Here is a 26,825-nt window from a genome sequence, read left to right on the forward strand (position 1 = left end):
ATTCCTTTTCCACATGACATTTTATACAATATTAGATATATTCTGCTTCCCTAAATCCTCACTCCTTGAGGCTAAATGTCCTCAGTTTCTTTAACTTATCCTTAAATGATATGAACGCAGGCTCTTTGAAATATCATAGTTACCCTCCTTTGGATATATTCTATCTGAAAGTTCCTTAAGAACAGGAACTCTTTGCACTTTGTGTTGCTAAATGCCTAGCATTGTGCCTAGCACTTAGATATGTAATATTTTATATGCCCAATCTGAAAACGGTGTACAATATTTTAAATATCTTGTTGTTACCTCTTTACTAAAAATTTTACTTAAAATTTACTTTAAGTAATTTTTATTTTAATTTTAAGTAAAAATTTACTTTAAAAAAAGTGTGTATAGATTTTTTTTTTTTTCTGAGGCAATTGGGGTTAAGTGACTTGCCCAGTGTCACACAACTAGGAATTGTTAAGCATCTGAGGCCAGATTTGAACTCAGGTCCTCCTGACTTCAGGGCTGGGGCTCTATCCACTGTGCTATCTAGCTGCCTCTACATTAAGAATATTGTTCTGTTTAGTTGTTTTTTCCCTCCTCTGTCTTCATTACCTGGCTTTTTAGGTACCAAGACTATATTTATATGATTAAAAAGAATTTGGTCGTATCCCTTTTTTTTTTTTTTCATATTTTTTGCAAACAGTTTGTGTAATATTAGTTGTTTTTTGAAAGTTTGGTGGACTCATTTATAAATCTATCTTGTCCCAGGTTGTTTTTTTCCTCTCTTGGGGAATTCAAATATTGCTTAGTTTCTTCTTCTGAAATTGGATATTTTTAAAAATTCTTTATATCTTGCTCGATTAATTTGAACATTTGATATTTTTGTAAATTATTCTCATTGACATATGTTGAATGAATGGATGACTAATATCTAACCAGAACTGATCATTTTACACCAGATATGATTTGATTGATTCAGAGTGAAGTGATATTATGAGCTCTTGGATTGTTATCATTATCATTTTTCATCCCTGGTCACATTGAGAACTTCCTGGTTATTGTTTTTTTGTTTTGTTTTGTTTTTTAAATTATTTTTCTTTCCTGGTTCTTTTAAATTATTTTTCCTTCCCCAACTATTTGTTTCTGTTGAGGGAACCACCATTTTCCCAGTCACTATTTTGAATGAAATGAAGCTTGGTGGGTTTTTTCCCCCCATATCTCAATAATTAAACCTAACAACTTCTATTTTTATTTTTATTTTTTTGCTGAGGCAATTGGGGTTAAGTGACTTGCCCAGGGTCACACGGCTAGGAATTGTTAAGTATCTAAGGTCAGATTTGAACTCAGGTCGTCCTGATTACAGGGCTGTGCCACACCTAGCTGCCCCAAACCTAATTACTTTATCATTAAGTAAGATGAATTATATTGTTTACAGTATACTTCTTCCACAAATAGAGAAATAACTAGATTTGAGTAAGTAATTTGTTTGTGATCATTGAAGCTGTATTTGACAGCAGAAGTAGACTACCATTAACTAATTGTTGGCTTGTTGGCTGATTTTTCAGTTATAGTTTTAGAATGTTAATCTGCAAAAAAAAATTTAATGAAATTTTGTTTTAAAGAAATTTTTAACCTTATCATTTTTAAGCAATATCTCTTCCATTATTTGCATATATAATAGAATTTTGAAACTCGACCAACATCCTCATTTTACTGATGAAGAAATGAGAGTTTATTTCTTACTCAAAGTGGCATGTATAGGTAAACAGCAGAGCCAGGATTCAGATCTATAGATACCAACTCTTATTTTAGTGTTTCTTTGAATGGAAGAAGACTAATAATAGTCTTACCAATAATATAATAATAGTCTTTTTAATTTTATCCTTTTTTGCCCATATTTTGCATCTGCAACTAGAGAGCAAATGTCTCCTAATTATGCATGTTTGTTAATAAAATTACGTAATAATATGCCTTTTATAAATGACCTTTTGTTAACTCTGAGTTTGTGAACATAATTTCAGTCTAAAATCAGATATTCTGAATTTGTTTCAATAGCCGACTACACCACCAAATCAAGGAAGACCAGATTCTCCTGTCTATGCTAATCTACAAGAATTGAAAATATCTCAGTCTGCACTTCCCCCTCTTCCTGGTAGTCCTGCTATTCAGATTAATGGAGAATGGGAAACTCATAAAGACAGTACAGGACGTTGTTATTACTACAACAGAGGAACACAGGAAAGAACCTGGAAACCACCTCGATGGACTCGAGATGCCAATGTAAACAAAGGAGACTGCCATAACTCAGGAGATCAAGAGGTAGGAGTCAGGGACAGTCATCAAAGCTTTCTGTTTCATTATTTGAAGGAAAGTTTTTTTCCTAAAGCATCCACAGTCTCAAAAGTGTTAAATATTATTTCTCATCATTTTACTTGTGTTGGTTATTGTCTTCATATCTTGGGTAAACATAATAGTTATCTTATAAGTACTAAATAGTAATTACTGTCTCATTAAATTAGCTTCATTAATGTGACTTATTTGTTGAGCTCAGTTACTGTCATGTTATAGCACAACCCACTCTGAATTGTTGTGTGAAACATCTTTCTCAATCTTTTCAGCATCATGGAAGAATTGGAAAGACAGTTATGTAACTTACCTGAGTCAACTAGGTACCAGTGTTACTAGGATCAAAGGATCACTAAGTAATGTAAGATTTAAGTTCCTTGAGAGCAGGGACTATTTTTGCTTTTCTTTGTATCACCAGTTTTATATGCTTATGTGCCTGACACTCATTTAACAAATGCTTTCATCATTGTTAATATCTTAGGTTTGATGGTATAAGAATCCCAGTAGTTAATTTAGCTCAGCCCCCTAATTCTGCAAAGGAAGAAATTGATTCCCAGAGAAGTTAATTGGTGATCAGACTGGTAAATTGTGATGGCAGAGAGCAACTGTTTGGGCCCAAATCCTCCAGTTCCAAATCTAGTGTTCTTTACACTATACTATAGTGTTATATACACTATATTCTTTATACTATATATATATATATATACACACACACTGTACATACTATATATATACTATATACTATACTTTTCCCCCCTAATGTTATATATTAAAGTTCTTTTTTTCCCCTCTTTTTCTTTTGTTTACTGTTAGGTTATTATGTGAGAGATAATATTTATAGTACGCTTATTTAACAAAAAATTCATGGCCAGTAGATATTTTTTTCAAATTACTGTCCAAAACTAGTTATCTATAAATTGAAGAGTTGAACTACATGACCTTTAAGGTTATAGAGAAGTTGCTTAGAGGAACTAGCTCTAAAATTCAGTGCTTCTTTGTAAGCTTGACAATTATCTTGTCATCATTTTATTTTCAAATGCTCAGTAACTCATTCTAATATTTTCTTCCATTCTGAATGAAAATATGCGGTTTCATCTCTACGATTAAATATGTTCTACTTTATAGTCAGCACTTTGGTGAAGTGGTGGGTATTCCTTCTGTTGAGGCAAATTATAATGGATGATCTGTGTGATGGTCTACGCTGTGGCCAAAAAAAAAATTCCATTACTTTAGGCCAGTATTTTGACTGTGAGCAATTTGGAAATTATCTATAAACTGGTCCTTCGACAACAGATATTGCTATATCCATATAGGGAACCCTTTTTAGCTTTGGAAAACATATCATAACCTATATGAAAATCCAAATAAACTAGAAAGTTTGGGAGGGAATTTTAATTTTCAAGTACATATAGTGACTCAAATTCCATTTCATAAATATTAGCTATTTCCTGTTTTAGTAAGAATGCTTTGAAATTCATATATCAAAGCATCATCCTTAAAAGGGATGGTCCTACTTACTGCTTCAAATAGGTGAATATTTCTTTAATTTCTTTTATACCAATAATTTGCCCAGCAAATGGTTTTTTAAAATTTTTAGTGTAAATATTAGCAAAGCCCATCTTTTTTTTTTTTTTAATTGTTGGAATTAGTAGAGCTCCAAATGATATTTGACAGAATTTGCTTAAAAAGTGGCAAGTCTTATAAAATGTGTGATTGTCATATTGTCATGAATCATATAGCCTTGAGTCTTTTGAGTATCCTACCCGTCATCTGTCTATCTGGGTTATATTAATAAATACAATAGATACCAGTATTTATTTGTTAAGAACGTGTTGGGAAAGCCAGGGAATCTTCTAGGTTATTTGCATATGTGATCAAGTTTTGTTTTTCCTTCTTAATCTTGCCAGTCCTATTATTTTATTTTGATTCTTTTTTGTTTTTCTTTTTTTTCAAGGCAGGAAGAATAGTATTCTTTGATAAGGGTGGAATGTATTATCTGATGATTTTTTTGTGGGGGAATAAGCTTATAAAACTTGAATGAAGGTGATTATTTAAAAAATTGTTAAAACCTATGGAACAAGCTTTTGTGCTGGAAGTGATTTGACAGGTTTGATTTAAATGTATTTTTATTGCTTTATGAAACAATAAAAGCTGCCATTCTCATTTTACGAATCATAATGTGACTGTGGAAAGGGCAGTACTGAGGAATGAGACAACACAGACTGTAGGAACCATCACTGTACACATATCATGGAAAATATTGTAGCCTGATTGCTGCCTGAAACATTTTCAGCTGTATGCCTTACCATGTTTTTCCCTTAAATTTAAAAACTGAAATAACTGAATCATTGTTTCTTTTGTTACCCAAGATGGTAAGTGCAGTTTTCAGGTAGAAGTCATTATAATATAGTATATGTGTGTATACATTTTAATTTAATCATATATTCTATGCTACTTTAGATCTTAATACACACAAATAGGAAATTTTATTCTCAATTAGATTGTGTCATGTTTATAAAAGGGGTTAGTATTTCTAGTTATGGCTTAATTATTATTTTTACTTGCAAAGTGATGCATTTCCCTTATTTTTTCTTAGAAAAGCTCTTTATAGAGCCTTTAATATTTTGAATAAAATTTCATTCTTAATAAAAAATAGGGAAGGGGTTTATTTAGATTTTTAAGCTTTAAGGGAGTCTTTCACAACTGGAGAGGCTTTAAATTTTTATATTTTATATTTCTAATTTGTTAGGTTTTTTTTTTTTTAATTTTATTGGGCTTTCTTAAAGTGTTATTTTTTTTCTATGATAAACTTTTGGCCTCAGAGTCCATGCTGCCTATTGAAAGTTTTTAATCTAAATTTAATAGGACCTTTTTTTCCTCTGTTCTTCAACTTTTTCCTCTGCTTTTCAGTTTTGTTTGATGTTGTTTAGTTTGTCCTTTCTGAACCTTTACTCAACTAGCTTTAAATATCTTGGTTACTTGCAGCTAATACCTTTGCTAAGTGAACATTTAATTAATTATTGCATTAATGCATAATGCATTATTGCATTGCAATGTGAATTGAATAAACTGAAAGTAAAGTAAATTGTGTAGTAAAATAATTTATTACAATAGATGAAAGTTAATAAACTATTACTTTCAGAAATATATATTACTAATGTTACATGCTAATAATAAGAAGCATCTATATAGTGTTTTAAGTGCAGCATTTTACATGTATTTCCTCATTTAAGCCTCAAGAAGTATTGTGAGGAAAAAATTATTATTTATATTTTATAAATGAGGAAATAAAGCTGAGAGATGTTAAATAACTTGCCTGAGGTCACTCAGCTAGTTAGTGTCAGATCTTTCTAAGTCCAGACCCAGCCAGCATGCTAGCCACATGCCCTCCGCCTGCTTAGTTATAGAAGCATTTTAAGCTTGCTTTTAAATTAGGCATCTCTCAAAATTTTTAATATACATGAAAAAACTGAAGATTACATTTTTTCATCTACTTTTACTTTTGCCTTGCCTCTTTGGTATGTTCTGACTGGGAATTCAGTTAGAATTTGTGTAGATTTCTATATTTGATTTAGTCTAGAAGAATTATTAAGGATCTGATAAATATTCTAGGCATTGGATTTTTTTCTCTGGATTTAGTAAGATAACAGAGAAATTTTTTGTTCACTCAAAACTTCCCTTCTTCCAGAATCAAAACTTTCCTTTGAATATTTTTGGACTAGAGGATCACAGTGCTGCCCTAAATAATGATAATGAAGAAGGAACTAGACCCCACAGATTTCAGTTGCTTTGGGGCCTGCTTAGCAATGGCTATGTTATCTGCTCTGTCTGTTGAATCCATGGTTAACCTTTTACTGTGTGATGTTTTAAGAGAGAAGACACCGTTAGCATGATAGAAAGTACGGGGGATCTTTTTACCTTTTGCTGGTATTTCTGGTGGTCATGTGATCATTTCAAATTCGTCAGTAAAATTCCAGGTACTTTTTAAAATATTAGAATACTAAAATTCTTAATGTATTTTAAATATTGATCTATGGGAACCCATAAAATGTGACCTAATTAATTTCTAAACATCAACTTAAGACTCTTCCAAGAAATAGATTTTGATACTGTACTTGTCTTAGGTTAGTATGTGAAAAATTAATGAAAGAATAAAAGGAACATCATTCAGAGTTTTTTCAAAAGGTTGTATAACTGGTTTTTTGTTGTTTGATTTTTTTGGATATGTTTTGATATCTTCAAACTTTCTTCAGAGAGTACTTAAAATGCTTTTGTGAACTACATGTAATTAAGAGTCTGTGCATAAATTATTACTGCATGTAACTAAGCGTCTGTGTACATAAAATTGAGTTCACCAACTCTTAAACTCTTCAATTTTAATACTTTGCCTCACTTAACATTTTCTTATTAAAATGTATATTTTAAAGTTATTTCTAAAAATTAATTAGTGTTTTTTGAATATGTGTTAGTTTATCTCTTAAAAATAGAAATGGCACTTTGCTCATACGATACCTCATTTTCAGATCTTTTAAGCCAGATTAAATGGATATCTTAAGTTTTGCACTGCAATATACTTGTGTTGAAAGAAACAATCCTTATGTTTCTGACTACTTCTAGCTTCTTTCATCGGAAGAAAACTACCACAGTTCTTGTTACAGCCAATCAGATAGTCAATGTGGTTCTCCTCCAAGGGGCTGGTCAGAGGAGTTGGATGAACGTGGGCACACCTTATATACCAGTGACTATACTAATGAAAAGGTACTTCTCTTTTACATAATCACATCTAAGTTGGTGGAATCTGTATAAAATAATACTCTAGTCAGTACTAGAGTGTTAATGTTGTAAAACTTACTGAGAATACTCATGACAGTAATTCTAGATATGTATTGTTAATGGCTGTTAAAATCTAGTATAGTTAACTACAAATTCATGGTTTTAAGCTCACATGCGCTCTCTCGCTTTTGCACTCTCTTGCTCTTGTGCTTTCTCGCATGCGCGCTCTCTCTCGCTATCTCTCTCTTTCTGTATATATATGTATGTGTATATATATGTATTATGTGTGTATATGTATGTATAAATATAGTTTGTGTGTATATATACATATATATGCCAATTATTGTTATTACTATTTTATCAACATAGGTTTAAGATGTGCTAAGATGTGCTGCACTACATTTAAAAATAAAGGCCTCCTTTTTTAGGACTTTTATTGAAGTAATCTATTCTTTGTTTTTTTTCCCCCCTACCTTTCTTTTAGGATCATACTTTTTATGTTATGCTTTGGAACAGTTTTATACATTGCATTGAAGTAATCTATTCTTTGTTTTTTTCCCCCTACCTTTCTTTTAGGATCATACTTTTTATATTATGCTTTGGAACAGTTTTGTACATTGCTATGATACTTTCAGTTCATTTTCTGTTATAGCAAGATAGTTGTCATACTTTTTAATTTGAGGGCATTGATTTTTCATATATACCAATATAATAGATGTGGAACAGAGTATGTATCATGTGCTAACCCATACTTTTCATTCTAGTTTGGATTTGGAAAGAAGTTTGCTCAAGCATCTCAGACATTTAGTAATATATGTGGCTAAATGATTTGGTAGTTAGAGTTGGCAAAGTTTTTATTTAGCAATTAATCTTAAATGACTTAGTGGTGATATTTGCTTTCATTTTTCTTTACCTTCTCTACTGTTGTATTTTTACAATAGTTCTCTTCATTGATACGCATAGGATAAAGCAGCCCATTAAGGAAAAGGCCAAATAGAATTATATTAACTGAATAATTATTCCAAGTTGTTATAATCTAAAATTAAAAAGAACAAAAATCTGCTCTCTCTTTCTGATCATTTGTCTATGTTCATGTTGACATGAAGGTTCTCACATAACTATAGAGTACAGTGTTATAAAGTAGGAAGGAATCTTAATGGTCATTAATCCCACTTCCTACCCTGGGCAGCAGAATGCGTTTCAAGCAGGCCAGTTCTTTAACAAGTAGGCTACTCTTATAAAACTTCCTTCCTAGTGAGCTGAAATTGGTCTCCCTAAAGCTTTCTCATCTCGTAGCATTGTTGTAATAGAAATTATAATATTTGTAGCATTAGGAAAATCCATTCCAAGATGTCATTGTGGTTTTTAAGCTAGGTGGGTGGTATTGGGGAAAAGAAGGGAAAAACTCTACTTAACTTTTGGTATAACTTTTCTTTAATATAGTATGGTGATTTAGTTAAATATTTGCCATCTATGTGTATTATATTCCTTTTATCAGATAGTGGGGAAAAAACAAGGAAAGAAAAGAAGTCAAGATACAGATTACACCCTTCAAACCTAAAGATATTCTTTCTCCTCCTTCCCCTTATTTTTTCTTTTTTATAGTGGTTGAAGCATGTTGATGATCAAGGCAGACAATACTACTACAGTGCAGATGGCTCTCGATCAGAATGGGAATTACCAAAGGTAATTAAAAAAAAAAAGTTTGTAACCAATTTTCCTTTCTAAATTGTTTGAAAAATAAGACTTCCTTTTTTATGTTTCGTTAAGATACTCATTGAGAATGATTTTTCAAGTTAAAAATTGGCTGAAAAATGCAATATATTTAATTTCATTTAAATAGATGCCACCAAATATATATCTTGTTCGCTTTTGTACCTAATATAAACTGTCTTTTAAGGCCACATCTCTATTTCTATTTGTTTAATCATTATTTATTAAGTTCTTTATAAGAATGGGTTTTTTTTTTGATGTCTACTTTTTATTGTCATCATAGTTTTCCTGAGTATCTCTCCACCTACCTTCCCAGAAAAATATCTCATGTAAAAAAAGTTATCTTTTTAAACTGATCAATACATTGAAAAATTCTGAAAACATGTGGAACATGAAACACTTGTAGACTTCCCATCTGCATAAAGAGTCAGGTTGGGGGTATTTTCTCACATTTCTTTCAGTTATGATTGCTGTTTATAATTTTATTACTACTCCACTTTTGATTTTGTGTGGGCTTATTCTTTTCATTTACATTGTTTTGTGTGTGTGTGTGTGTGTGTGTGTGTGTGTGTGTGTGTGTATGTGTGTTTGTTGGCTCTACTCATTTCACTTTGTATCAGTTTATGTAGATTTTTCTGTACTTTTCTGTAATCATCACATATTTCTTACAGCATGATATTTCATTATATTGATGTACCACAATTTGCTTAGCCATTCCCCAATATATAGGCATCTATTTTGTTTTCAATTCTATCACATGAAATTCTGCTATAAATATTTTGATATATAGAAATACTTTCTCCTTATTGATTGATTGCTTTCTTGAGGAATAAACAGTAATGAGACTCTACTTCAAAGTATATGAACATTTTTGTCACTTTATTTGCAAAATCTAAAATTGTTTTGCATAAAATGCTCATGTTGTTTCACAGCTTCACCAGCAATATAATAGCGTGCTTATCATTCTGTGTCCCCTCCAGCATTGTCTTTTGCCAATTTTTGTTTCCTTTGTCAATTTGCATTCATTCAAGGTTGTATTGATTTATATTTATCTTACTATTAGTGATTTGGAAGATTCTTTCATGTGATTGTGAATACTTTGCAATTCTTATTTTTGATAACTTTTGTTCCTATTCTTTGGTCACTGGAAGTATTGGAGAATGGCTCTTAGTTTTATATATTTATTAATGTTTAAAAATATTATTGGATAGCTGTAAAGGGCAGGAACTCTGTATGATTGATTTAATCCTATAACAAGGTGTAAACTCAGTAGAATTGATAAAACAATGATTATCTAGTTTAGTATGGGAGTTCTCTAGTTCAGTATGATTGATTTAATCTTGCAACAAATAATGGTTCCTAGTGATATAATGATTGGTTTATACTCAGTATACTGTGATGTAATTGTAATAGAGCATATAAACTGGGGACAAACTCAGGCAGAGGCAGACTTCAAGATAGAGACCCTTGTAGTGACTTTCCTGCATTTCCTCCATTGAAACCAAGACCCATTCTGGAGGAGGGCCTCCAGAAAGCCAGTTGAGCCCCAGGTGAAGGAGACAGACTATGAAGAAGATGATTAAAACTTTGGACTTTATCCCTGACTCTTCTCATGGTGATTACTCTACTAAAATGAAGGCTGATCTCAAGATCTACAGAAAGCTAACCAGGACCTTACAGGTAGCAAACCCTTATCGGAGAAAAATTATACAAATATTTTTTTCCAAAGCAGCTAGATGGGGCAGTGACTAAAGCACTAGCCCTAGTCAGGAGGATCTGAGTTCAAATCTAGTCTCAGACTTCCTAGCTGTGTGACCCTAGGCAAGTCACTTAACCCCAACTGCCTCAGCCTCTTTCCCCTCATTCAACTATGTTTCTTCTTATCCTGAGTGCGTTAATTTCGTCTGTGCAAAATTTTGTCATGTTATCAGAGTTATCTGTTTTATTTTTTGTAGTTGCTCTATTTCTTAGTTGAGAGTACATCTCCTACTCATAGCTATGTGAGGTATATAATTAGTTTCTCTTTAACATTTTCGTACCATGGTCTTTAATAATAAGGTAACACACCCATTTTGACTATATTGTATAATGTGGTATAAGATGTTATCTGGGTCTAATTTTTCCCAGACTGATTACTAATTTTCCCAGAAGTTTTGATCAAATACAGAATTTTTTTTTCTGAATTATTTCTGTTTTCCATTTTATGAAACATTCTTGATTCTGTTGTTTCTATTCTCCTTTGTCTGGTTCATTCCACAGATCATTATTATTACTACTACTACTACTACTACTACCACTACCAATTACACGTTTTTGATGCCTGTTACTTTAAAATATAGTTTAATATTTGGAAATGCTGTTCCTCATTTATCCTTTTTATCATTTCTCTTTATTTTAGATCTTATTTTTCCAAATGAATTTTATTATTTCATCAAATTCTATAAAGTATCTCCTTAGTAATTTTATTTGTGTAACACTAAAGGTGTTAAATCAAAGACAGTGAATCAATCAATTCTTGTCCTTAAAGAGCTTATAGTCTGCTGAGAGAATAATACATTCATAGATAAAAATAGAAAATATATTTGTATACAAATAAATTTTGTAGGAGGTGTTGGCGGGGGAGGAGCAGGGGCCTTGGCATGAAGTGGGAAAATGGAATGTCATGAATGGAAAATAGCAAACAGGCCAGTTTGGCTACAAAATAGTGTCTTGAGAGAAGTACTGTGGAATCATTATGGAAATAATTTAGAGCCAGATTGGAAAGTGCTTTAAATACTAAACAGAGAGGTTTGTTTGGCTTTTATCTTAGATGAATTTGGGAGCCACTTACTGAAGCTTTTTAAGTAGAGGAGTTAAATATTCAGATCTATGCTTTTGGAATATCAATTTGATAGTGGAATTGAGAATGAAGAGAAAGAAGAGATTGGAAGCAGGAAGAGCAGTGATAGCAGGGTTAGTACAGTAGTTTTTGGTAATGTGATGGGAGTGTGGGCTTGGGTGATAGCTACATGAATTTAGAGAAGAGAGCATCATTGTAGAAGTGGGAGGTCTGTAAGTGTTGTACATTGCACGTTTTCCCACGCTTTTTTTGGATGTATCATAAGTTAAGCTGATAATTTTTTCCTCCTCTTTTTCTTTCCTATTTTATCTTTAAAAAACACTGTTATGTGAGATTACTTTTGGGAACGGGGAAATCATGGTGATATAAAAAATCAGTAAAAATGAATGAGGAGGATACTGTAGGGAAAAAGAATTGTCAGGAGATGTTTAATTTTAGAATCAAAACTGGTTTTGTTACAATTGGAATATTTCTTTACTTTGTCTTTTAAATTACACTTACACCTTTAGAGACTCTGGTTTGGGGGTTTGGGTTTTCTTGTTTGTTTTTAGTTGACTGTGATGGGGTTGAATTGAGAGATGCCAATGACAAAAAATTTTTTAAAAAACATTTTACTATAAAAAGTGTTTAGGGCAAGTAAATGGTATAGTGGAAAGAAGGCTAGTCCTAGATTCAGAAAGACCCAAGTTCAAATCCAGCCTTAAATATTTACTAGCTGGGTGACCCTGGGCAAGTCTTTGCCTGCCATAATTTTCTCATCTTTAAATTGAGGATAATAATTGCACTTACCTCCTAAGGCATTGTGAGAATCAAATGATAAAAATATTTGTACAGTGCTAGTGAATCTTAAAATACTCTATAAATGTTGGATATTATCATTGCATGTAAAAGTATCATAATTTTCATTTAGCATCATTTTATGAGAAAATTTAAATATAGTTAAATTATGGTTAGTTAGATTAGTTCTTTAGCTATGTATAGTTTTCTTTTGATGTAGAGAATATGTACTTAAAGTAAAACCTTTTGCATAGAACTCAGTGCTGCTAATCTCTGTTCATTGTCTAAATATCTAGAGCCTTTTTAATATTTATAGCACTAATAATTCTATTAAAATAAGGGGGAAACTTTATCCTGGAAATTAAGTAAGCCTATTAAGCTTAGAATTTGTTGTCATTGCTAAATAACTTTTTTAACAAATGATAAAACACATGCTATCTTCCATATTATGCCTATGTAGAAACATTTCCTTTTCTGTGGCCTTGTTTAGTGAATAATAGTATTGTCCCTTCCCAAGGGAAGACATTGTGAGTTCTTTTTCAGTTTTTGCTGCTAAGCAGCTTCAGGATAGAGAAGCCCAACTCATCTACTTTATTTGGTGTTGGCTGGGCTGTGTGCCCAGTTTGGTGAATGGAAGGTTGGAGCTCGAAGTCAGGCATTGGTCTTTCATGCTTTCATGGCAGTGTCAAGCACTACCATTACCCATTAGACGAACTCCTGTTTGCTACTTCAAAGAAACAAGCCATCATGTGTTGGGCTTGAAGAGAAAAAGAAAAAAAGAACACAAGGCTATTGATTATGTCTTTGTATGTATGTTTTGCAAAACTAAGCTAAAAAAATAAGTGCCTGTTCTAGGATTTTAGATCTGGATGGGTCCTTAGAGATCAGCTCATCCAGCCCCATCTTTTCAAAAATGAAGAAACTGAGACTCAGATGATTTTAGATGAACTAATTTACCCTAATGTATGATTGTCTAATAAAATACTCTTTGTGGAACACCACATATGTATTGTCATCTGGTTTTCATTATGTCAAAGTATTATTTGTGTTTGTATTATTTATAATATATATTTTGTTTTCTTTAGTATAATGCTTCACAGCAGCAAAGAGAAATAATTAAAAGTAGGAGCTTGGACAGGAAGCTGCAGGATCCAATAGTATTAACGAAGTGGAGGCACAGCACGATTGTGTTAGACACCAATGACAAGGTAGGAATAATTGAAGGAACTGTTGAGAATTTTGGCAAGTTCTTTATGCATGGTATTACAGATGAATTGTAGCTGTCGTGTAGTGTCTCTTTCATGAAAATCAGTTACTTTGTAATATACAGTATTACAAATGTTTTAATGAAGTTTTAAGCTATCAAAGATTTAAAATCCACTAAGCTTTTTGGTATACCCTATTCTCCCTATAGACTTTTAATTTTCATCTCTATGATTATTCATGAATAGATTCTCATATTTTAGTTGATTACTACACTATTTTATTGTATTTTATTTAAAGCATTTATAATTTGCTTTGAGGTTAGCTTATTAAATTTTTGCTGACATTCACTCTTGTCTAGCTTTTAAAAAATAACAACCATTTTTTTAGTCTTCAAGTCCACAATGAATCTTTTATAACAATATTTTTGATTATATATTTGATTATTTCCACCCCAGAAAAAGTTTAGATTGCCAGGGGAAAAATCCTCCAAATCTAAAGTGATGGGAAAAGCAACTTTGCTAGGACTAGTTCTTTCATCATTTGGAGGTAGCATATTTTCACTCTCTGGCATTGGATGGGCAGTGTGTAAGAGTCATTGAACCAGAGATTAAGATAGAAAAGTTGGAAAAGTTTCTCCCTTACGCTGAGCCAATTTTTTAATTAACTGGAAGGATTATTATGAATTTTAAAATATGTAAACATGAATATTAGAATATTTCAAAATCCAATGTCATTTTGAATGGCTTAATGTTTTACATTTATTCCCACCTATTAGTCTCCATCATTTGAATTGGTAATGAGGAATTGGCTATTTAGTAGTTTTCCAGGTGATCAGAAAAATTCAAATTTCTGGTATTCATTTTTTATATCTTCTGTATGTACTTACATTTGTATATGTCTCATTAGAATGTAAACTCCTTGAGGGCAAGGACCATTTCTTTTTAGGTTTACCATGATTCTAAGCACTTGGTTGATTAAAGTTTGTTAGGGTATACTACCTGCTCAGTGACATAATTTATTTATAAGATAGTGAAGTAGTGAAAAATAATGAAGAAGCTTTGTCTTTACTTGATTAGGATAATATCCCATTGAATTGAGAGAGTACATCTCAAAATTATAAAATTCTGGGATTTTTGATATTGTGGATTTATTTTCATGCCAGATTAGTGTAATTTGGATTTGTGAAGTCATTGATAATTTCAGTCTCTGGGATTTTTGATATTGTGGATTTATTTTCATGCCAGATTAGGGTAATTTGGATTTGTGAAGTCATTGATAATTTCAGTCTCTAGGGTATCTTTTTATCAGATAATTCCACTTAATTTTGAGGAACCAGTTAGACTTTTTAACATTCTGTGCAAGAGGCTTTTGACACCTGAATAGAAAGACAAAATTATCTTTTTAATCTAATAATGCAGATTCCGTAGTTGAGTTTCTATTTAATTAGAAAAAAGTATACCTTTTTATATGACCTTAAAGAGTCCTTAAAACAAAAAAAGTGTTTCTTAAATTTTTTTTTTTAATAGCCTTTTATTTACAGGATATATACATGGGTAACTTTACAGCATTAACAATTGCCAAACCTCTTGTTCCAATTTTTCACCTCTTACCCCCCCACCCCTCCCTAGATAGCAGGATGACCAGTAGATGTTAAATATATTAAAATATAAATTAGATACACAATAAGTATACATGACCAAAACGTTATTTTGCTGTACAAAATTTCTTAAATTTTTTGATCTTTTTTTTTTTGTCTTAGTTCATTTCTGTTTGAATCAGCCAGCTGCTAAGAGCAATTGTAAATATTTCTTTTTTGCATTTTGTTTTTGTCTGTTTTCATACAAAAATGGGAGGAAAATGTATCGAATATAGGAATGTAGAAAATATGACAAATTGTCTTTCAGAATTATACTAAATTCAGAGCTTATTTATTGAAGATACTGGGGGGTTTTCCCCTCTCTTTGTAAAAGAGTGCTTTATGTAAGGTTGTTCAATATTTTGCTTAATTATCATTTGCTTAATTTATCATTGCATGTGTTACTTAGCAGATAGGTATCCACCAACTTTAATGCTTTAAGTACAAGGGTTCAGAGAATTGTGTACAAAAACAGAAATAGTTTTAAAATAGTGTGACTAATGAATTTTTACTAAAATTGAGTTAATATTAGAGACTTGTATTAACTATAAGAAAAGCAAATATTAGTTTATTTTCTTATCTGGTTGATTACCAGATGATATTAACATTTTTTTTTACTCAAAATTAATCAGATCTATAAGAGCTTTTATTTTCAGCTTTCCTCTTTATATTTTAAATTATTGTCTGTATGTTACTTTTCAGAAATATAATTTTTTTCAAACTTTTGGGTCCTGGTTTTTGGTTTGTAGGTCTTTAATACTCTTTAAATCTCTTTCTTATCTGACCTCCCCTTCCATTTTTTTCAATTTTAGCCAGCCAGAAATCTTAAGGGAAATGATCTAAATCTATCAAATGGTGTTAACGCTATTTAACTTCATAACCTGGGCCCAACTTAACTTTCCTCTATCAATGGACTTCTGTCCCCTACTTGAGTTCTGTGATTCAGTCTTTACCCAGGACTTCCTTCTTACTTTGCATTAGAAATAACTACCTCTCACACTATTGCTTTCCTTGTAAAATGCTATTTATCCACTCTTGTCTTTTCTGCATACAACCATCTATGATTCTCCCTCTTCCTCCAACTGCTAGTGCCTTCTTTGCAAAACTGTGATGTTAGTTTATTAACTTTATGCTGTATAACTTTTATATGTTCAATTATCTCCACCATTACAATGTAAGCATATTGAGAGCCAGGATTATTTCATTCTTTGTACTTTGTATTGCATCTAGCACATTGCCTAGACATAGTGTTAATAAGTACTTATTGATTACCATTGAATTCCATTTCATTCAAACATTCCTCTTCTCCCTCCCTGGTAGAAATGAAGATCATCTTTAGAGATCCCTTTCTGCAAAACTTTGCCACACCATAGTTATGTTTATATAATCCTACAGACTTCAGAGCTCTGGACGTTTTCCATACAACTGAGCATATTTACTTGTTGATGTAATATTTTGCTTAAAGATGTACTTCAAGATTCCAGTTTAATAGACCACATTGCTTCCAGTTATTCAAAGAACAGTACTGATGATTTTGTTATATAATTAGAAGATTTTAGGATTATACACTTCTAGCTAGAGGTGGTTATCAAATCTTTTCTCTACCCTCCACAGCCCCCCAAAAGATTTTCTTGACTTCAGTCAGGCACTTTATCTCTTATACAGTGCCAGAAGCTTTAATGGTTATTCACTTTATCAACATAGGAAAATACAAGAATAATTAAGTGATATAGATGTATAAATGAATGTTAAAATAATCGCAGTGAATCCTATGAAAATATTTAAACTTTTTTGTTGCAAAAATTTCTTTTGATCTGTATTTTCCCAAACTTATGCAAAACTACTGTTCTAACTTTAGTATTAAGGTAGTGGAAGGAGGCAGAGAAGAATGTCAATAGAATACAATCTAGAATTCAGAGAAGTGTTTGACAAACCCATTTCATCTCGTGTGAAAGACTTCCTGAAGATCTATAGTTTAAATGATTAGAATGACTTCAAAGACAATCTTCTCTTTAGATATTATTTGATATTATTGTTCTGTAACATAATTCTTTCTTAGATTAGATTTTTTTTGTATGATTATTATTGTTCTGTTTAACAATATTTGAAAATTAGTATTTTAATTGCTATCTTTAATGATTATTACATTGTTTAAATTCTAAGTATTTGTATAGTTCTGAGAATTTAGGTTAGTTAGATTATAATTACATATTAAATTTAGCTAGACACAATGACCCAAATCTTAAATTCTAGCTATATTTGAATAGTTCTGGGTATTACAGATCTAGTCAGATTAATGTATTATGAATTATTTAATCTAGAGCATCAACTTGAATTCTAGGATCTTACTAATTCTTAGCTATTTTAAATATGTTTGTGATAGATCCTTTGATGTAGATGTAAGGCTGAATTGATAGTATCAGAGATCTAAAGTTCTGGTAATTCTAAGTCTTCTGTAACTCTATCATGATTTTATCACTAGAAGTCTCAGTTATTTCATGTAGAATCTTAGTTAAGTCTTTACTGTTCTCAACGAATTTGTGAAAGGCTTTTAGATTAGACTAAGAATTTTAAAGAGGATCCTGAAAGGCTTCTAACTTTCTATCTTTCTATACCCTTCAGTTCATGTTTATAGATGCAACGAAATAAAAGTCTCAGTAGAAAACTTTTTAAAATGCTGTAGCTTAATACATTTATTTTATGAATACTTCCAAAAGCTCTTTAGAAAATATTTCTTAATTCATAGACCAAGAAGTTATTCAAGATAGTAGTAGGAAGAATTAAGATCTTAACTAATACATTTTTTATCCCTTCAGTTTGTTTACTAGTGGAAGAAATAAAATTATACAGCAGAATAACTTTTTGCGTTGCTTATTTTTATTTTGTAGGAATCTCCACCTTCCACAAAGCCCTGCTTTCCAGAAAATGAATCTTCTCCCTCTTCACCAAAGCACCAAGCCACAGTTAGTATCCAGATAGCTATGAGAAGTACATTGTTAATTGATTTTAATCATAAAATAGCAAATTATTTTATTTATAAAGTATAATGCCTAGAGTGTATTTGGACCTTATGTCATGAATTCCACTGATGTGTTTAAGAACACTTCCATTAATTCTAATTATATTAATCAGGAAATTCCTTTTAAAAATTCTTATGTTTGTACAGAATATGGAAGGTATATAATTTAACTTACTATTTAACTTTTTTTTGCTATACCACATTCTTGTGGTATTTCTTCATAAATATAAAAAGTTGTAGAGAATATTCTTAAAAGTAAAATTACTCTTTTTGTCCTGTTAGTTCTGTAGAAGCGAGAAGCTTTTCCTCTCTATCAGGTATGCACAAATGCTTATATTGGGGCCAATAAATAAGTAATGTGACTAAGTGATATTGCAGGATCCATGGTGTCCCAAACTCAAACTTAACTGACTTAAACTTTCAATTCAGTTTTAAACTATTAGAGCTTAAAACTGCATGGAGCCATTTGAGACATTCAATATAAAGTTCAATTGTTTTAGATTAAAGTGAATGTGGCATTTACCAAGATGCTAGTCCAACCAGAATATTTATATGTTTTGGACATGACGCTGTTATAATAAACAGTTGGAGTATAGCTAAACTTTTGTGTTGAAAAGACAATTCCACAAAATGTTTTTATTAAAATAATTTATTAAAATAATTAAAATATAAAATAATACATAGATGCATATGTAGTGTGAAATTAAAATGCTTTGATCAATATCAACTGAAGGAATCTAGGAAGGCTTTGTGGAGGAGATGTCATTTCATGAGCTGAACTTTAAAGGAATAATAGTAATTAAGCAAGAGAATCATAGAATGATAGGCCTGGAAATGACTGTAAAAAAAACTTTCATCTATCCTCTCATCATGAGGCTCTTATTTCAGCAACTCATATTGATGGTAATGAGTGTTCATACAAAAGTGTAGTGGCCCATAGGAATCATGAGGAAAGATTGAAGAGATGTTGCAGAAATAGTACAGATAAGATTTGATAACCAATTAAATATAATATGGAAGGGAGAGGAAAGTTTCAAAATTTTCCAATAGTGGAAACTGAATAGATGGTGTAGTGATAGTGCCACAGATGTGAGTAGATGGAAGAGTAGGTCTGTGGAGAAGGATCAGCTTGCCCTGGATATGCCGAGTCTGCTGTGACTAGGGGCAGTGTCTTGTGGGCACTAAGGTGGGAACGTGGGCATTTGAGAGGCATCTGCATAGAGCCAAAAGTCGAAGAAGCTGGTGTCAATAAGATTGCCAAGTTATAGAGTGTAGAGAGAAGAGACTGAAGTGGGGCCAACAACAGAAATAACTGTCTGAAAGAAAGTGGTGGGATTATCTAGGTGCTGAAGTGAAGGTAGAGAATATGGTAAGCAGCACTGTGCACTGTTCAGCACTCTGGAGAGGTCAGAGTGACTGAGGACTCAAGCAGCAGAAAGCTCTGGCAATTCTTTGGTAACTTATTCAGAAAGGGCATTTCAACATGCATGCTGTTCAGAGTGTGTCAGTGTTGGAAGAGGGGCTGATTAGTGGATCCTCATTAAGCATATCACCTCTCAAGGGGGGTTTATGACTGTAGAATAAAGGCATTGAATTAGGGATGATCCCTAAGCTTTCTTCCAGCTCTATGATCATTGACCTTCAGAGGCCATCTTGTTCAATCCTTACCTGAACAGAAGTTGTCTTCTGTGTATGTATGACATTGCTAAGACAAATAGATGTCCAACTTTGCTGAAAACCTTCAGTGCAGAAGCTCCTTTCACTTTTTAATATTACTAAGCATTAGGGAGTTTTTCCTTACAAGCCCGAATCTGCTTTTTTGATCTCTACTACTTTTGATCTCTTCTACTTTCTGATCTCAGTTCTCTTCCTCTCAACCAAGCAGAATAAGTCAAATGTCTGTTTCACATGACAACTTTTCAAATACTTAACAAAGTCTTATTTTAGTAAGTACTTATTTACCACTGTGCACTAAGAAGCATCTTTAAACACTAGAACATGTTAACTTTATTTGAACAAATGAAAAAAGCATTTATTATGCACTTAACGTGTGTAGAGCACTTAGCTGAATGATAACAATTAAGATGGAAAAGGTCAGGGACTAATCATCTCTTACTGAACTAATGCAGTAACCTTCTAGTTAGTATCCCTGCCTTAGTTTTCTCACTTACTTCAGTCCATTCTCCACATAGCTGTCAAAATAGTTTTTTCCAAAGCTCAGTTGTAACCGTCTCATCTTACTCTATATATTCAAGTGGTTGGTTCCCTAATTGCTTCTATTTGGCATTCACAAAATCTTCACAAACTGGTTCATCCTATCTTTGGAGCCTCATTACACTTAACTCCTTGTACCTCAGCCTGGTCAAATACATCTTATTCCTCACACATGGAATGCTGTCTTTCTGCCTTTTTATGGCACCTCTACACACCACCCTTGGTATCTACTCCCTATTGTCTGTCTCTCTCTCAGAATTTCCTTAATACCTTCAATACTCTGCCTAAGCACCCACCTTCTACCTCAAGACTTTCTGGACTTTTTCCTCTTCTCTCCTTTTCCAGCTACAATAATTGTGCTTCTGGATGCTACCTTCTATTTATTTTGTTTATGTTTGTATGTCCTGCCAAGACTTGAAAGAAGCTAGGAAGTGGAAGTGAGGAAGATAGTCATTCCAGGTACGGAGAACAGCCAGCCCAATGGCACAGAATGGTGTCACAGGCAAGAAACAGGAAGAAAAAAGCTATTGTTGCGATATCTTTGGATATTGCTGTTGTTCCTGGAGGAAAGTAAAATGTGAGAAGACTAAAATGGCACAATATGGCCGGCTTGTAGTGGGCTAAACAGAAAGATTTCTGTGTGACCCTGAAGGTCATAGGAAACCTCTGAAATATGAGGAGGGGGCTGGCCGGCCTGAGCTGTAGGAATGCCCCTTGGTAGCTGAGGGCAGGATGGATCAGAGAGCCAAGTCGAGGAGACCAGCTAGAGAGTGGTGAGCAGGTCCAGGCATGAGCAGCAATGGGTGGGGGTGGGGGGTGGGGGTGGGAATGACAAGACAGATTGGCTCTGAGGCCCTTCAGAACCAGAAAGGGAAGGGTTGCCTTCAAAAGGAATAAGGAAGTTGGAAATACAGGAGATTGAGGGAAAAAAACCATGAGTTATATTTTAGATCCACTGACATGGGTTCTAATTGTTCAGGAGGCAGTTGGTAATGTGAGTGTGCAGCTTAGTAGAAAGATGAGGCCTGTCAAGAGAGATGTAGGGATCATTCACAGCCATACCATGAATCTAGGGGAGCTGGTGAGGTCATGACCACCTGATACCTGGATGGTAGGCCTGGCTGCTGCTAGGTCCATCAGGCTCAGGGCTCTCCCCTCCATTCATCTGCTGCAGTGATACTCCTAAAGCACCTCTCTGACCATGTTTACTCTTACTCAAACTCCCAAATGGCCTCCTGTTTCCTTTGGGAGCAAATTCAAAACCCACATCCTTTGTAACCTTGTCCCTGCCTACCTTTGCAGTCTTCTTAGACCTCACACTCTCTCTGATCCAGTGGCCTTACTTCCTGGCTCTTGGACAAACAGACTTGAACTTTCAGCTGCTGGCATTTTATTTGTGTTCCCAGTGTCTAAAATGCTCTCCTTTCTCATTTCCACCTTCTGGCTTCCTTTGAGTCCCAACTAAAATCCCTTCTTTTTAAGAAAGGTTTAAAACTCATTTGTACATATTTGTTTGCTCGTCTGCCCCATTAGATTGTGAATTCTTAAGAGGTCAGAGACGGTCTTTGGCCTTTTTTTGTATCCCCATAATTAACACAGTGGGTAGACATTTAAGAAATGTTCATTCATTGACTGGGAACTAGTGGGACATCCTGTGGTCATGTGATTTAATATGACATCTTCATATAGAAAGTTTGATTGTGGCTTTTTGGAATTTGTATTGATTGTCTGAATTCTGATTATATTTCACAAGGTTAAAGGGAAGAGCTGTAGCTTAAATCATGCAAACCAGAGATGAAGTACTGCTTTTAAACCATCCCTGTGAAATACAAGTAGAAAGTTTGAATTTGGAGTAGAGAATGAGAATTTGGATTTGGACTCTCCTCCTTCCTATCTGTCTGACCAGAGGGAGATCACCTGACCCTTTTGAGTTTAGCTTTGTCATCTAAAAAACGAGTGAATGGGCTAAGGGTTCTCCCACTTTTAAAACTATGATCTTTTGAACTCTTTGTTTAGAAGGATTTATTTAATAAGTGTTTTGTAGTTTTTATTTGAAACTTTCTTATTTTAAAATTTTAATTAAAAATGTCACCGAATCATTAAATTGAAAGGAAAATTATCTATAATTGTCCTACATAATTGAGCTTTTCATACTGTACTTAATCCTGCCTCTGACACACTCAGACTATTATCTTGACCAAGTTGCTTAACCTCTCAGAGCCTCAGATAATCCCTTTTAAACTGAAGAAAAGTTGATGATCTCTTTTGGTAAAAACAGCTCCCCACACCAATGAAATCACAGATCTGGGTCTCTTCACCCCACAAAACTCCAAAATCTAGCAAACTTTCTTATACTACATGCTCATTTTAAAAGATTTTATTGTTTTCATTGCTGGTTAGCTGGAACAAAGAAATGGATGTCTGTAATCAATCTTTATTCTGTTCTCTAGGGCCAAGAAAAATATGGCTTATTAAATGTAACAAAAATTACAGAAAATGGGAAAAAAGTTAGGTGAGTACAATCAATCTTTGATATTATGGTTTTGATATAAAATTTAAATGTTCCTTTAAGCATACATTTTGTTATATAAACTTTTTTTCTGATTTTATTCTGATTTTATTTCTGATTTTATTCTGATGTAAAATTAATGAGAAAATTGCCTTTTGTTTTTCTCATTGTGGATTTCAGAGCTCAAGATGAAGTTCTGTGTAATGACATAACTTTAGGTAGATAGTTGTAATTGTTGCAATTATAGAGGATACTGAGGCAGCACCCATTGAAAATCCCTTACATAATAGTTAATAGAGCCAAGATTCTCCCAAAAATATCAGAAAGAATTAGATTTTATAGTAATAAAGCTATTTTGAAAATGTTTTTAAGCTGGAATATTTTCTTAAATTAGAAGGACTGATTCACTTAGGAATCTTAACAAGTTTTTTTTGTTCTCCCATTGAGCTTTGCACACCAGAATTATTATTATTATTATTATTTTTTTTTTATTTAATAGCCTTTTATTTACAGGTTATATGCATGGGTAACTTTACAGCATTAACAATTGCCAAACCTCTTGTTCCAATTTTTCACCTCTTACCCCCACCCCTCCCTAGATGGCAGGATGACCAGTAGATGTTAAATACATTAAAATATAAATTAGATACACAATAAGTATACATGACCAAAACGTTATTTTGCTGTACAAAAAGAATCAGACTCTGAAATATTGTACAATTAGCTTGTGAAGGAAATCAAAAATGCAGGTGGGCAAAAATATAGGGATTGGAAATTCAATGTGATGGTTTTTAGTCATCACCCAGAGTTCTTTCTCTAGGCGTAGCTGGTTCAGTTCATTATTGCTCCATTGGAAATGAGAGAAAAAAAAAGCAAGCAAAACAACAACAAAGGTGAAAATACTATGTTGTGATTCACATTCAATCCCCATAATCCTATTAGAATTTGCCTGAATTACCTCATTGTTGAAAAATATGATGCCATGTTCATCACAGTTGATCATCATATGATCTTGTTGCTGAGCACAATGTTCTCTTGGTCTTGCTCATTTCACTCAGCATCAGTTCATGTAAGCCTCTCCAAGCCTTTCTGAAATCATCGTGCTGATCTTTTCTTATGGAAAAATAATATTTCCTAACATTTATATACATAATTTACTCGGCCATTCCCCACCTAATGGGCATCCATTCAATTTCCAGTTCCTTGCCACTACAAAAAATAGCCCTTGTTTTCTTAAAAAATGTTTCCCTAATTATAATTGTAGGATATTCTAGGATAGACATTCTTATCACAAGAAATATGAAAATATTTGGAAAAATTTAGAAATTTATATATCTGATACATAGAATGCCAAGGAAAATTCCCTGAATTTTCATTTTCTTGACTCATATGGTTAATAAAATATTTTACAATTTTAAGTTTAACCATACTCCTCAATCTTTTATGAGAGTACTTCCTAAAGCATTTAAAGATAAAAATTGCTTTTAAGTTTATTGAGCTACAACTCATTTTGTGAATTTTTTCAAGAAAATAATAGCTAACTAGATCCTTAAAAATATGTGGTATTTTTGTTCATATGAGCTCTTGCCTATTAAAACTGTCAGAATTTATGATTTTAATTATACTTGGTTTTGAATTTTGTAAACAATATATTGTTTACAATATATATCTCATTATGTATCTTGGATATCAGGATACCTTTTTCATAACCATTTAGAGGTAATATAACCTTGTTATGTGTCTGACTATTAATATTACTTGTTTGGATAGTTATCTTTTTTTTTGGCTGAGGTAATTGGGATTAAGTGACTTGCCCACGGTCACACAGCTAGAAAGTGTTGAGATCAGATTTGAAGTCAGGTCCTTCTGACTTCACAGGTGGTGCTTTGTTCACTGCGTCACCTAGCTGTCCCTGGATAGTATCTTTGATCCCAAAATTTGTACTGTTGTCTGGAGGATGGGAACAGATGACCTTTAAGTATTCCCTCTTATCTTTACTCCCCTGATTTCATAGTCTTGTAAAGATCTTGGATTTTCTCCCATACCATCCACACATTCTAAAGCTGTGGCACCAACCACATTGTTTCATACTTAGTGTTCTAGAAATAAATGAGAAACACCTTAGACACAGAACACAAGATCTCATTTCTCAAGCTGAAAGGAAGCCGTCAAGCCCTGCTCAGATCTGAGCTCTCTTGAGCCTCATTTTCCTCATCTATCAAATGAGGGAATTAGACTATGGTGCCCTGTAAGTTCTCTTCTGATTCAAGGTTGGTTACCCTCTTTGATCCCTCATTTTATAGATGAAGAAAAGAGCCTGGGAAGACTTAAGTGGTTTGCCCAGGGTGCCCGAGGGGAGACTTGAGCTCAGGTCTTGGAACTCCAGAGTCAGTGACTTTATACTACTTTTCCTGGACCATAAGTAAGCTTTTTGTTAGAGCAAACATTAAGTATTGTGAGGGGGGGAAATATATTATTGAACAATGATCTGGGACATTTCACAGTTACTAAATGACCAGCAAGACTCATCTTGTGCTGGAAGACATTTCACAGACTTCTTTTTCTCCTCAGACTAGCACCAACACCACTGCTGCTACCACCACCCCAGAGCATTCTTTATATGTAATTCTTCCAGTTCACCAAAATTTAGAAACCCACAGAACATATTTTTTCCTCAGTAGGATTTCATTTTTCTAGTTACATATAGAAATAGTTTTTGACATTCATTTTTTGATAATAGCTTTTTATTTTTAAAATATATGCAAAGATAGCTTTCAACATTCACTCTTGCAAAACCATGTGTTTACATTTTTCCCCTGTCTTCTCCCCCCCCTTTCTCTTAGACAGCAAGTAGTCCAATACATATAAACATGTGCAATTCTTCTGTATGTATTTCCACATTTATCATGCTGCACAAGAAAAAAAAAAATGTCAAAAAGGAATAAAATGAAAAATAAAGGAAAAAAAAGGAAGCCAACAGTAACAAAAAGGTGAAAATGCTATGCTGTGATCCACATTCAGTCTCCATAGTCCTTTCTCTGGGTGTGGATGGCTCTCTCCATCCAATAAGTCTGTTAGAATTGGTCTGAATCACCTAGTTCATGAAAAGAGTCACATCCATCAGAATTGATTATTGTGTGGGCATTTTGTTGCTGTGTACAATGATCTCCTGGTTCTGCTCATTTTGCTTAACGTCAGTTCATATAAGTCTCTCCAAGCCTCTCTGAAATCATCCTGTTGATTGTTTCTTACAGAACAATAATATTCCAGGGCAACTAGGTGGTGCAGTGGGTAGAGCATCAGCCCTGAAGTCAGGTGGACCTGAGTTCAAATTTGGTCTCAGACACTTAACACTTCTTAGCTGTGTGACCTTGGGCATGTCATTTAACCCCAATTGCCTCAGCCAAAGAAGGAGGAGAGAGGAGGGAAGGGGGAGGAACAATAATATTCCATTACATTCATATACCATAACTTACGCAGTCATTCTCCAACTGATGGGCATCTACTCAGTTTCCAGTTCCTTGCCACTACAAAAAAGGATGCTACAAACATTTTTTGCACATGTGGGTTCTTTTTCCTTTTTTATGATCACTTTGGGATACAGTAGAGAGACAACTAGATCAAAGGGTCTGCACAGTTCGATAGCCCTTTGAGCATAGTTCCAAATTTCTCTCTAGAATGGTTGGAATAGTTCGTCAATGCAATAGCTTAGTGACCCAGTTTCTCACATCCCCTCCAACATTTATCATTTTTTCATGTCATTTTAGCTAATTTGAGAGGTGTGTAGTGGTACCTCAGAGTTTTAATG

At 33.2% G+C, this 26,825-nt stretch overlaps 1 protein-coding gene across 8 annotated transcripts in view; it reads left to right on the forward strand.

Moving 5' to 3' along the window:
• The window catches only part of ARHGAP12 (Rho GTPase activating protein 12), a 121,430-nt gene that overhangs the window by 66,848 nt on the left and 27,757 nt on the right, over positions 1–26,825 (forward strand). For 2 of the 8 annotated variants that reach the window (XM_031939744.1, XM_031939746.1), the window contains exons 3-8: positions 2,041–2,304; positions 6,949–7,089; positions 8,710–8,790; positions 13,519–13,641; positions 18,164–18,238; positions 22,959–23,020. In XM_031939744.1, coding sequence (XP_031795604.1) covers positions 2,041–2,304; positions 6,949–7,089; positions 8,710–8,790; positions 13,519–13,641; positions 18,164–18,238; positions 22,959–23,020 — 746 coding nt within the window. The remainder of the gene's footprint in view (positions 1–2,040; positions 2,305–6,948; positions 7,090–8,709; positions 8,791–13,518; positions 13,642–18,163; positions 18,239–22,958; positions 23,021–26,825) is intronic. The other 6 variants (XM_031939745.1, XM_031939749.1, XM_031939748.1 and 3 more) reach the window with 4 other exon arrangements.

The sequence above is a fragment of the Sarcophilus harrisii genome, chromosome 5 (assembly GCF_902635505.1).
Source record: "Sarcophilus harrisii chromosome 5, mSarHar1.11, whole genome shotgun sequence".
Lineage (NCBI taxonomy): Eukaryota > Metazoa > Chordata > Mammalia > Dasyuromorphia > Dasyuridae > Sarcophilus > Sarcophilus harrisii.